Raw genomic sequence first — 10,823 nt, forward strand, 5'->3', positions numbered from 1 at the left:
AGCATTTCCCAGGGGATCTCAAATTGTTGGGGGACGCAGCCTCCTTTTTATCCTAATTTTCATGGCCACATCTCCCTGTCCCTTTCTCCACTGACTGAGGTACTTGGAAGGTACAAACTCCCTGAATCGCCTACTGTATGTCCCCCTCTAATATGCATCCCCTCTTTGTCTAACATACGATGTCCATAGCTCTGTTAAATCTTTGTACTTCTTCTCCAAGTTCAGGAATTTAGCATGACCTTGCCTGAGCAGCAATCCACGTGAATTAGCAACACTTTCTGAAACTGCTGTTTTCTCCTGTTACTTCGTTATCCACAAGTCCCTGGCCCTATTTACAAGCAGATTCACACCATCTGTTTGTAAAGACACATTCACCCCAGTCCTTTCACAGGGCACCAGCAGGGCACTGGCACTGCCTCTCTGCGGTTGGGCCTTTTGTCACTCAGGTGCCCGTCCTTGCCCAAGCCGAGCCCGATGAGCTTTGTCCAGTCTTTTCCAGCCTTTTCAAGCCTTCCTGCAAATCCGAGGCAGATTTGGGGTTTTGTTGTTGCGGTTTTCTTTATTGTTTCTGGAGTTCCAGTCCTTGCTGCAGCTGAGCCCGGTGACCCTTTTCCAGCCCAGCCTGGAGGCAAGAAGGGAGTGGGTTGGGATGGGGATGGAGGTGGGGATAGTGGTGTGGTGGGGGTGGTGGTGAGGATGGGGATGATGGACGGTGTGGTTTGATGAGAGTTGGTGGTGGGGATGGAGATGGCAGAGCTGTGCAGGACGGTGCGGAGAGGCAGGGATGGGGATGGTGGTGCTGTGGGGGTGGTGATGGGGAGGACGGTGCGGTGCAGAGCGGGGTGGATGGGGATGTTTGGACGGTGCAGTGCGGCAGGGATGGGGATATCTGTACCGCGCCGTGCAGAGCCGTGCCGTGCCGTGCCGTGCGGAGCGGTGCCGCCCCGTCCCGCCCCCCGGTGCCACCGTGACCCCGCCACCGATCACTTCCAGGGCGGCCCCGGCTCCCGATTTGAAAATGCGGGAGCGGCTGCTGGTGCTCCTGTGCGCGCTGGCGCGGCGGCGGCGGCGGCGCGCCGGGGCCATGGCCGGGAACGGCAGCGGGAACGGGAGCGGCGCCGGGAGCGGGAGCGGGAGCGGCGCCGGGGGCTGGGACGGGCCGCAGCGGCGCGCCTGGCTCCGGCACTACTACAGCCAGCGGCAGAAGCGGCTCATGACGGTGACCGGGGCGGGGCCGCGATGGGGGGGGACCTGGACGGGACGTGGGGACACGGCACGCGGGGACGGGATCGCGGGGGACACGTGGAGATCGCGGGGACACAAAGGATGGGGGGGGGGGTTACGGGGGATTCGCTGAAGTCACGGGGACACAAAGGATGGGGGATACGGGAGACGCGCGGAGGTCACGGCGCCATGGAGGATGGGGGGATACGGGGATACAATCACCGGGACACAGGATGGGGGACGTGAGACACGGAACACAGGGACAGGAGGGGTTTGGGGCACGGGGTACACAGGTCACAGGAACACAAAAAATGGACAGTGGGGGGGTTCAGGATGCAAAGTACAGTGGTGGGAAGGATGGGAAGCACGGGGAAGTCACAAGGGGGACATAAAGGGTGGGGGACATGTGAGACCCAAGACATGGGATGTGGGACTGGAAGGACACATGGACACAGAGATCACAAAGGATGGGGAACGTGGGGGTTCTGTGGGACACAAAGGGACACAAAGGATGGGGCTTGAAGGACACGGGATGTGATCCTGGACACAAAGGATGGCGGATGCAGAGGACATGGGGATGTGAAGGAGAGGGTGATATCAAAGGTGGGGGATGCAGTGGGGATATGAAAGGCCTGCGGATACAAGGGATACATGGCAGCAAGGACAAGCTGGGGTGGAACACAGGGAACCTGCTGGCCTGGGCGGTGGCTGAAGAAAGTGACAAAAGCCTCTTTTTAATTTAAAGTTGCATTTTTAAATTTAATAACAGAAAAACAATTCCTGTGGAGAGGCCAGGAGCTTCCCCTTCCAAATCCTGATTCCCACCTTCGAGGGATGCTCTCTCCCTGTTCCAAATCGGGACTTAGCCCACAGTTCCCTTGGCAGCAGGAAATCCAGTAATGCTCATTAAAAGACAAACTCCCAGAGGGAGTGGCCACCCCAAAAAGGGGCTTTTCCAGAAAACTCTGTCTGCAACACCTGGCCATCTTGTCTGGAGTCACACCTACTGCCTGGTGGGTTTGCAGTGAGGTTTCTCAGGAACAGGAAGATTTGACCGGTGTTAGACCAGTTGGGACCCCTGGCACTGGGCATCCTCCTGCCTTGAGCAGATCTCTTGAGCTGGGTAATCTTCAGAGGGGGGTCCAGGTGAAGTGCAGGGAAGCGCTGTCTCACACCGCTCTTGTCTCCCCCCTGCACTGCAGCTCCTCATCGCTCACCGGAGGAGAACCAGCTGCTGCTTCTACCCCCGTGCCTGGCCCAGCCTCAGGAGCACGGACTGGTGGGAGCGGGTGGTCCTGAAGGAGTTTGGGCCCCAGGACTGGCTGGAGAAGTTTCGTATGTCCAAGGAGACTTTCTTCTACATCTGCAACCAGCTGCGGCCTGGGCTGGCTCCGCACAGTGCCCACTTCCACCCCACCCTGCCCCTGGAGAAGAGGGTGGCTGTGGCCCTGTGGCACTTGGCCACCAATGTGGAGTACCAGACTCTGAGCCCGCTCTTCGGTGTGGGGCCCTCCACGGTGCAGAGCTGTGTCCGGGAGGTGAGCTACGCTGTGGTCTTGCTGCTGAAGCCGCTTTACCTCCGGCTGCCCGACGAGAAGGAGCTGGAGAACATGGTGCGCATCTTCTGCACGCGCTGGGGCTTCCCGCACTGCATCGGGGCGCTGGACAGCCTGCACATCCCCATCCACCCACCCCTGCGCCTCACCGCCGACTACTGCAATGGCCAGGGCTGGCACTCCATCCTCACGCAGGCCACCGTGGACGGGCTGGGGCAGTTCTGGGACGTCTCCACCGCCTTTCCAGGCAGCATGGAGAACAGCGCGGTCCTGGAGAGCTCCAGCCTGTGGGTGCTGGCCAAGGAGGGCCGGCTGTGCCCCAACCCTCCCAAGCACTTCATGGGGAAGGCACAGAAGTACGTGCTGCTGGGTGATGCCACGTACCCACTGCAAGACTGGATCCTCAAGCCCTACCAGGAGGATGAGAACCTCACCCAGCGCCAGCTGCAGTTCAACTACCGCCTGAAGCGGGCCCACAGCGTGATCGAGAATGCCTTCCTGCGCCTCAAGGCACGCTGGCAGATCCTCCTTAAGTGCGATGACTGCAGCCTGGAGCTGCTGCCCACCCTCGTCCTTGCCTGCTGCATCCTGCACAACATCTGCGAGGCCCACGACAACCCCTTCAACGAGGAGTGGCTGGAGGGCACTGAGCCCACTGAGCTGCCCAAGCCCTGCCAGCCCGCGCCGGCTGCCATGGAGGACAGCCGTGCTGAGCAAGTGCGTGAGCTGATGTGCCAGTACTTTGAGAGCTGCGGGGAGGGCTGACAGGCCCGGGGAGCAACCACCCTGCACATCCCTGTGCATCCCTGCTTGCAGACTCACTGTGGACTCTGGCAAAGCTGTACCAGGCGGGCCCAGGGCTGGGAGGGGCGGCCGTGTCACGCTCGGGCTGAGTTTGCTGTGGAGGTTTCAGGCAGTGGAATGTATTTTGTGCCCATTCTCTCTCCCAGGATCTAACTGGTTTGGTGGTGTGTTGTGTGCTGTGGGAGTACAGTGGGGATTAGGGCTGGGAGGGGGAGGCTGCTGGGATCTCCCTTTCCTCTGTCCCAAGGCCTTTACATTAGGCCAAAATCAGTAGGAGCCTTGAAATAAGGCAAAACTCCTTTGAAGGTTTGCAACTTGCTGTGTAAACATACACGGGAAGAAAGGGGAAGGAAGAGGTGGAGCAGTGACTTGCAAGGGCTGACACCAGCCTGGAATTAAACTGCATCCACAAACTCGGGGATGTGCTGCCCTGGAGATTTGCCCAGCCTGGCACCCCCCAGCCCCTGTCCAGAGGGATTTTGCTCAGCCTGGCATACCTGGCCCTTCTCCAGAGAGGTTTGCCCAGCCTGGCACCCCTGCCTCCTCTCCTGAGGGATTTTGCCCAGTCTCACACCCCAGGTTCCTCTCAAGGTGGGGTTTGCCCTGCCTGGCATCCCCAGCCGCTCTCCGGAGGAGTTCTGCTCTCCTTGGAATACCCCAGCCCCTCTCTGGAGGGGTTTGTCATGCCTGGCATCCCCAGCCGCTCTCCGGAGGAATTCTGCTCTCCTTGGAATACCCCAGCCCCTCTCTGGAGGGGTTTGTCATGCCTGGCACCCCCAGCCCCTCTCCGGAGGGGTCTGTGGCTCAGTTCCTGGGTCCTTGTGCCCCTGCCCGGCTCTTCCCGCCGGTCCCTCCGATCCCTGACTGGGCGCGGCTGGAGCCGACCCTGCCCCGGCCCGGCCATGGCGAGCTGCGGGCGGGAACAGCAGCGCCCTCAGGTGGACGGGAGGCAGCGCCCCCTCGTGGGCGGCTCCGCCCGTGCGTATTGCGCAGGCGCCGCCGCCGGGCGGTCACGTGGCGCAGCAGCAAGATGGCGGCGCGCGGTGAGTGCAGCGCCGGCACCGCCGGGCCCTCCCCGAACCCCCCCCCGGTATCCCCCGACCCGGGCAGCTCCACTGGGCCCCGGCTCCGCTGGCCCGGCGTCTCCGTCTGGCGCGGTCGCGGCAGGGGGTCCACGTTTCTCCCGGGTATCCGTTGAAACCGAGTCCGGACACGCGCTGTGGGGCCGGCCCCGGGGTCCGGTTCTCCAGCACAGGCCGGGCCGCGGCCCTTCCTGTCCGCCCCCCCGAGCCACGGGGCCCGCTGGCGGCTGAGGGCTCACCTTGATTTCCTTCCCCGGGCGCAGGAGTGTGACCGAGGAGCCCCCCAGAGCCCCCAGAGTGCCCAGACCCGCCCGCGCCATGGTGACGGAGCAGGAGGTGGAGGCCATTGGCCGCACGCTGCTGGACGCGGCGCAGCCCCTGCCCGCCCGGTTCCGGGCCCTCTTCACCCTGCGGAACCTGGGCGGCCGCGCGGCCGTGGAGTGGATCAGCCGCGCCTTCGGGGACGGCTCGGCGCTGCTGAAGCACGAGCTGGCCTTTTGCCTGGGCCAGATGCAGGACGAGGCAGCCATCCCGGTGCTCATCCGCGTGCTGGAGGACACGGCCCAGGAGCCCATGGTCAGGCACGAGGCAGGTATGGTGGCAGCTCCTGCGGCTCTGGGGGCAGGGGAAGGGCTTGGCTAGCAAGTGGGGCTTGGGGGTGCTTCCCCCACTGTACAGAGCAGCTCATGGAGGCCTGATCTGGCTTGGGTGTCAAACCCTGAGTCACGTAACATCTCACCACCTTCCCTGGCCAGACCTGACAGCCAGGTTGGCCAGGTCCTGCTGTTCCTGCTGGCCAGGCTTCTGCTGTGTTTGTCCTGTTTGGAATCAGTCAGTCCGGCCTGTGTCCACGTTTGCCCCATTTGGGATCAGTCAGTTAGGCCTGTGTCTGTGCTTTAGAACAAGGCAAGGCATTGCCAGAGAACACAGCAGGGTTCTTCTCATGCAGACACCCCGATAACATCCTGATACATCCTTCAGGTGAAGCCCTGGGTGCTATCGGGAACCCTGACGTGCTGGATATCCTGAAACGCTATTCCCAGGATCCTGTGGTCGAGGTGAGGTTCCTGAGGGGTCATTTCCTCTGGGATGAAGCTGGTCTCAGAGCAGGTCCTGCCTGGGCAGGTGGGTGGGGACATCACAGTGACATCCTGCTTCGTGCTGGGGTTCTCCTGGCGCTGTCCAGTGCTGTTCTGCAGCCAGGGCCGTGTCCCTGTCCCCACAGGTGGCAGAGACATGTCAGCTGGCCGTGAGGAGGCTGGAGTGGCTGCAGAACAACAAGGAGAAGCCAAGCACCACCCCGTACCTCTCTGTAGATCCTGCTCCCCCTGCTGAGGAGACGGATGTTGCCAAGCTCCGGGAGATCCTCCTGGATGAGTCCCAGGAACTGTTTGACCGCTACCGGGCCATGTTTGCCCTGCGGAACGTGGGGGGCCAGGCTGCTGTGCTGGCACTGGCAGAAGGTGAGGGCCTGTCGTTGCTGTGGGTCTGTCCAGGCTAATCTGGGATGAGCCCTTCCCAAATCCAGGACTGCCAGAGCTGCTCTCACATGTTTGTGTCTAGGATTGCTGTCACCTGCCACATTACAGAGTGCTGAGTGGTCTCTGGTGTTCCAGAGCCCCCTTGCCACCCTCCAGATCCCCTTCCCTGAGGGAGGGCATTGTTTGTGATGGTGGTCTGGGACCAGCTGGTCTGACCCATTGTAAGACCTGGCCTGGGATTGTTGGGGTCCTGCTCTCCTGGCCTGGAAAGTCAGGGGCTGTTGGTGTTTGGCAATAGCTCTGGAGAGGGGAATGTCTCTGGAGTGGGAAAGGGGCAGACCACAGCCCAGGAACCGTTTGGACCCACCCCCAGCCTGAGGGAAGTGGGTGAGGCTCTCCAGACATCTGGGACAGTTGAGGTCCATGAGATGGGATCTGTTAGCTCCTGCTCCAGCTGCTTGGTCCCGGAGGGCTGGAGTCCCTGGCCATGCTGCCATCCCCTGGAGCATCGTGTGGTGGGGCAGAACCTGGGGCAGGTGAGGGGCGGCAGCTCTGCTGGAGGGTGGGTGCTGCCATCAAGGGAGGCACTGGGGCAGGGCTGGGATCAGGAATCAGGGTGGGATCAGGGAAGAACAGGGTGGGACACCCCTTTGTATACACAGGGCTGGGGCGGTGACCCTTTACATCCCCAGCTTTCGGGTGGGGGGCTCTATCCAGGCATCCTGGTGCGTTTTGGGGCATCCTGGTGCGTTTTGGGGCATCCTGGTGCGTTTTGGGGCATCCTGGTGCATTTTGGGGCGTCCCAGCTCACCGTTGCCCCTCCCGCAGGGCTGCGCTGTGGCAGCGCGCTGTTCCGCCACGAGATCGGCTACGTGCTGGGGCAGCTGCAGGACGAGGCGTGCGTCCCTCAGCTGACGGCCGCGCTGCGCAGCCGCGCCGAGAGCCCCATGGTGCGGCACGAGTGCGCTGAGGCGCTGGGCTCCATCGCCCGGCCCTCCTGCCTGCAGGCCCTGCGTGCCTTCGCCGGCGACGAGGAGCGCGTGGTGCGCGAGAGCTGCCAGGTGGCCCTGGACATGTACGAGTATGAGAACGGCGCCCAGTTCCAGTACGCCGACGGGCTCTGCAAGCTGCAGGCTTCCTCCTAAGCCTGCACTGGGGGCACGGAGGTGGGTGTGCTGCCTCCCACCCCCTCCTGCTGCCAATGGCGCTTTCACGGCCACCTCTGTCGGCGTGGAGCCGTGCCTTGCCACGCAGAGCTGGAGGAGGAACTGGGTATGCTCTCTGGCACAATTACAACCACCTTTTCCCTCCAAATCCAGGCTGAGCTGCTACTTGCCTCTCCACCACTCCTCGCCAGCCACTGTTTCCTGGATCTGCCCCTTTTTCCCTGCCAGGATCAGCACTGCCTGCCCGCAGCCTGGCTTGGGGCTTGGACCAGGTGGGCTCTGCTTGGCATGTCAGAGCCTGCTGCAGCTCTGCGGGGCTTGGGCCTGCCCTGGGTTGGTGCTGCCACGTCGGCAGCTCCATTCTCCCCACCTGAGCTTTGCTGGGGGCCAGGATGGGCTTTGGGCACCCGCTCTTGTGGGCTGTGGTGTTAGGATGCTTCGAAATTGCTCTTGGTGCTGGTGCCGAGCCGGGGCCCTCCTCGCCCCCGCAGTGGGTTTGGCCTCTCCTGTTGGGACAGGCTGGAGCTGAGCCTGTGGCAGCCTCTGCCCCAGGATGGGGGTTGTTTCATGGCAAAGTTGGGAAGATATGGCTGGGTTTTTTTCTGCGGGGAAGGGCGCTGCCATTAGGGCAGGCAGGGTGAGGCAGAGCCTGCCTGGGCTTTCCCCTGTGTTTAACCAGGGCCAGGAGGGCTGAGGCTGCTTCTGGCACCCAAAAACCCCGGCCAGCCCAGCCTGGACACTGGGGTTTGGGGTTTGGCAGGGAATAAAGCACTGGCATGGGAAGGTGGAGTGAGTTGAGCTGTGATTTACCTGTGCCCAGGTGTGGAATGCACCCAGTGCCACGGGGTCAGGCCCTGGTGGGAGCCTGGGGGTGCCAAAATGAAATCATAGAACCACTGAGGTTGGGAAGGACCTTTAAAATCGAGTCCAGCCACATTGGGAGGAGCAGGGAGTGGTGTCCCTGATGGCATGAGGTGAAACCCCCAGCCCTGGGGAGGAAGATGAACTGTCTGAGGTGCCCTGGTAGGTCCCACTGCCCTGCAGGGCCTGGCATCCTGCTGGGCATACCTGGCTTTTCCCCTTGTCTGAGGCCTCCCTGTGAGTCAGTCCCAGGCTCAATCCTCTTAGTCCCTGAGGCCAGCTCAGCATCCCCAGGGCTCTGGTGCTCAGGGACACAGCTGAGGGAGGGGCAGCTCTGGCCATGGCCCAGTCTGACCCAGGTCAGGACCCCATGGAAAGGGCTTTTAGTCAAGATGTGACCAGTTTTGGTCACTTGTACACACTGGGAGTCAGTGACGTGTGCCCGAGCGCTGTGGGTAGGGTCACCTGTGTGTGATGTGGAGGGTGAGGGGCTCCAGACTGCAGTTCCCCAGCACTGGGGACAAACACCTGATGTTTTCACACTCTTTGGAGTCAGCAGCTGGTGTGGGTTGCTTGTCCCCCTTCCCTCACCCTCTGTAGCCCCTGGGTGATGGGCAGGACCCACTGGCACTTTTGGAGTGTTCCTGTGTCCGTATCCATCCCCAGGACAGTGAGATGGGTGATTTCCCCCAGGCTGCATTGTCACTTCCACTGTTCCCTTCTTGGCACATGGACTCCAGCACCCTGGAGTTTGGCAGGGTGTCTGTCCCCACTTATCACCCCAGCTGCCCCAACCCTTGTTCTCCGACCTTTCCACGGGTGACTCACCCAGACCATACAGGGTTGTTTCTCAAATTCTGTGCCAGCATTTCTCTCTGCTCCCCCAAACACCTTTTAAGACAAAATTGGAACAAAGTGCATTTCTGAGGCTGGGATCTGGGCAGGGGTGACTTGGTGCAGCAGAGCTGGGAGGTGCTGGAAGGGAGCAGGGCTGAGCCTTGAGCCTTGAGCCTTGACTTGGCACTGAACCCCACCAGCACCTTCACCCCTCCCAATTTAGCCTGTGCTGGGAAGGGTTTGGGGTTTCTCCAAAGCTGCTGCTGGTCTGGGCTAAACCCTGCACCCTCGTGGTGTGGGAGGAATTGCTTTTGGGGGAAGCATGGGGGAGGTGATCCTGGGCGCTGGGTGGCACGGGTGGCAGCCATCGTGAAGCTCTGGGAAGGTGACAGCCTCTTGCCATGGGCTGCTCCACTGTACAGCAAAGGGGGCCCCGTGGGAGCCTCCCGGCCGAGCCTGCATCCCCATCCCCTCTGCCCATCACCTCTGGCTCCAAGGGTGCTGTGTCCTCTGGGATCTCAACCATCTGCTCCAGGGATCTGGGGTCTGCTGAGGGATTTAACCCAGCCCAGGGAGGGAGGAGAGACCTTGAGCATCCCTCCCCATCCCTGTCCTTGGGGGTTCTCCAGCTGCAGGTGACTCCCCACTCCCAGGGAGGCAGAGGTACCAGTGGTGCTGCCAGAGGGGCAGGATCTGGGGACCCTGACCCACATCAGAGCCCACTGGTCACCCCCCATGCTGAGGCAGCCGGGCTGTGCCTGGATTAGCAGGCGCTAAGCTCCTTCTCAGTAACACAGCTCTGTCGCTGGGTGAGTGGCACTGCCACCAGCCATGGGGACACCACTGTCCCTGTGAGCTGCCAGCACCAAGGAGCCTCGTGGACCCTGATGCCACTTCCTCCCCTGCAGTCCCCTGCGTGGCAGAGGCTTCGGTGGCTCGGGGTGGGGGTGCACAGATAGCTGGCCATGGCCCTGGCAGGGGGTGTCCCCCTCCCTGGCACCGGGGGGGCATGGGGGCCACGACACTTGCTGCAGTCACCCCCCGAGGAGGACGGGGTGCTGTATGTGGACTACAAGCCCCCCGCCCTGGACAGCATCCGCCTGCCCCGCTACGTCCTGTACCTGATGATGGCAGCAGCGCTGGTGCTGGTGGTGGCATATGCCATTGTGGGGCACCTCATCAAGGACCTGGTGCATGACTTTGCCGGTGAGTGCTGCCCACAGCAGGGTCAGGCTTCGGGGTGGGCAGGAGGCCGGGGGGATCCCGCTCACCTGAGACTGTGCTGTGGCAGGGCTGGTGCTGCTGACAGCTCCGTCTCTGCCCCTGCAGACTGGGCATTCGGGCCCAAGCCGGAGGAGAAGGCAGGGATGGCCGAGGGCACCGTGCCAGAGGCAGAGTGGCTGGAGAAGGACGAGGTGCTGGTGGAGCAGAAGGCAGAGGACGAAGGCACTGGCATCCTCTCTGGCTCGGACATCCCGCTGGGGCTGCTCATGCCACGCAGCTCCGTCTCCTTTGCTGACTCCCCCAAGAGGTTCTTCTAGGGCCAGGGGACACCCCTGCAGCCCTGCTTGACCATTGGGTCACGGTGTGGCCCTGGCCGTAGGCGCTGCCCAGCACTGGCACACAGCCTTCCCCTCCCTGCCCAGCCCTAGTGCTGCTCTTAGGGCTTCTCTTGAGCTGTCACCCCAGTAAAGCCACCTGTTCCAGCCCTGCTCACCCCTTGGCCCAGCACAGCACTGGGGGTGGCAGGGCTGAGACATCCCAACCTCTGCCTGGGGTAACAGCCCCCCTTAGCACAGCCATGCCACCCCT

At 62.3% G+C, this 10,823-nt stretch overlaps 3 protein-coding genes across 4 annotated transcripts; all 3 read left to right on the top strand.

Moving 5' to 3' along the window:
- Positions 1-988: 988 nt before the first annotated feature.
- On the top strand, positions 989-4,462 carry LOC138099637 (uncharacterized). Its single transcript, XM_068997015.1, has 2 exons — positions 989-1,219; positions 2,427-4,462. Exons 1-2 carry the CDS (start codon positions 1,019-1,021, stop codon positions 3,543-3,545), a joined length of 1,320 nt encoding a protein of 439 aa, XP_068853116.1. The 5' UTR covers positions 989-1,018; the 3' UTR covers positions 3,546-4,462.
- Positions 4,463-4,560: 98 nt separating this feature from the next.
- On the top strand, positions 4,561-8,096 carry DOHH (deoxyhypusine hydroxylase). Of its 2 annotated transcripts, XM_068997169.1 has the most exons (6): positions 4,561-4,627; positions 4,930-5,258; positions 5,648-5,724; positions 5,892-6,129; positions 6,976-7,313; positions 7,467-8,096. In XM_068997169.1, the coding sequence occupies exons 2-5, from the start codon at positions 4,985-4,987 to the stop codon at positions 7,290-7,292; spliced, it is 906 nt and encodes a 301-aa protein (XP_068853270.1). In that variant the 5' UTR covers positions 4,561-4,627; positions 4,930-4,984; the 3' UTR covers positions 7,293-7,313; positions 7,467-8,096. The 2 variants fall into 2 exon arrangements, with proteins under 2 accessions (XP_068853270.1, XP_068853269.1); XM_068997168.1 differs by having other exon boundaries at positions 6,976-8,096.
- Positions 8,097-9,976: 1,880 nt separating this feature from the next.
- Positions 9,977-10,552, top strand: SMIM44 (small integral membrane protein 44). The gene is made up of 2 exons (XM_068997462.1): positions 9,977-10,217; positions 10,341-10,552. Exons 1-2 carry the CDS (start codon positions 9,977-9,979, stop codon positions 10,550-10,552), a joined length of 453 nt encoding a protein of 150 aa, XP_068853563.1.
- Positions 10,553-10,823: the final 271 nt, after the last annotated feature.

This window comes from Aphelocoma coerulescens, chromosome 28, assembly GCF_041296385.1.
Source record: "Aphelocoma coerulescens isolate FSJ_1873_10779 chromosome 28, UR_Acoe_1.0, whole genome shotgun sequence".
In the NCBI taxonomy this organism is placed as follows: domain Eukaryota; kingdom Metazoa; phylum Chordata; class Aves; order Passeriformes; family Corvidae; genus Aphelocoma; species Aphelocoma coerulescens.

Bases quoted from the DNA above. Each gene is read 5' to 3' on its own strand.
- DOHH (XM_068997168.1), top strand. From the start codon at position 4,985: ATGGTGACGGAGCAGGAGGTGGAGGCCATTGGCCGCACGCTGCTGGAC. The intron at 5,259-5,647 runs GTATGGTGGCAG...TACATCCTTCAG, and splicing joins CATGGTCAGGCACGAGGCAG to GTGAAGCCCTGGGTGCTATC. The intron at 6,130-6,975 runs GTGAGGGCCTGT...CCCCTCCCGCAG, and splicing joins TGTGCTGGCACTGGCAGAAG to GGCTGCGCTGTGGCAGCGCG.
- LOC138099637 (XM_068997015.1), top strand. From the start codon at position 1,019: ATGCGGGAGCGGCTGCTGGTGCTCCTGTGCGCGCTGGCGCGGCGGCGG. The intron at 1,220-2,426 runs GTGACCGGGGCG...CCTGCACTGCAG, and splicing joins GGCAGAAGCGGCTCATGACG to CTCCTCATCGCTCACCGGAG.
- SMIM44 (XM_068997462.1), top strand. From the start codon at position 9,977: ATGGCCCTGGCAGGGGGTGTCCCCCTCCCTGGCACCGGGGGGGCATGG. The intron at 10,218-10,340 runs GTGAGTGCTGCC...CTGCCCCTGCAG, and splicing joins CCTGGTGCATGACTTTGCCG to ACTGGGCATTCGGGCCCAAG.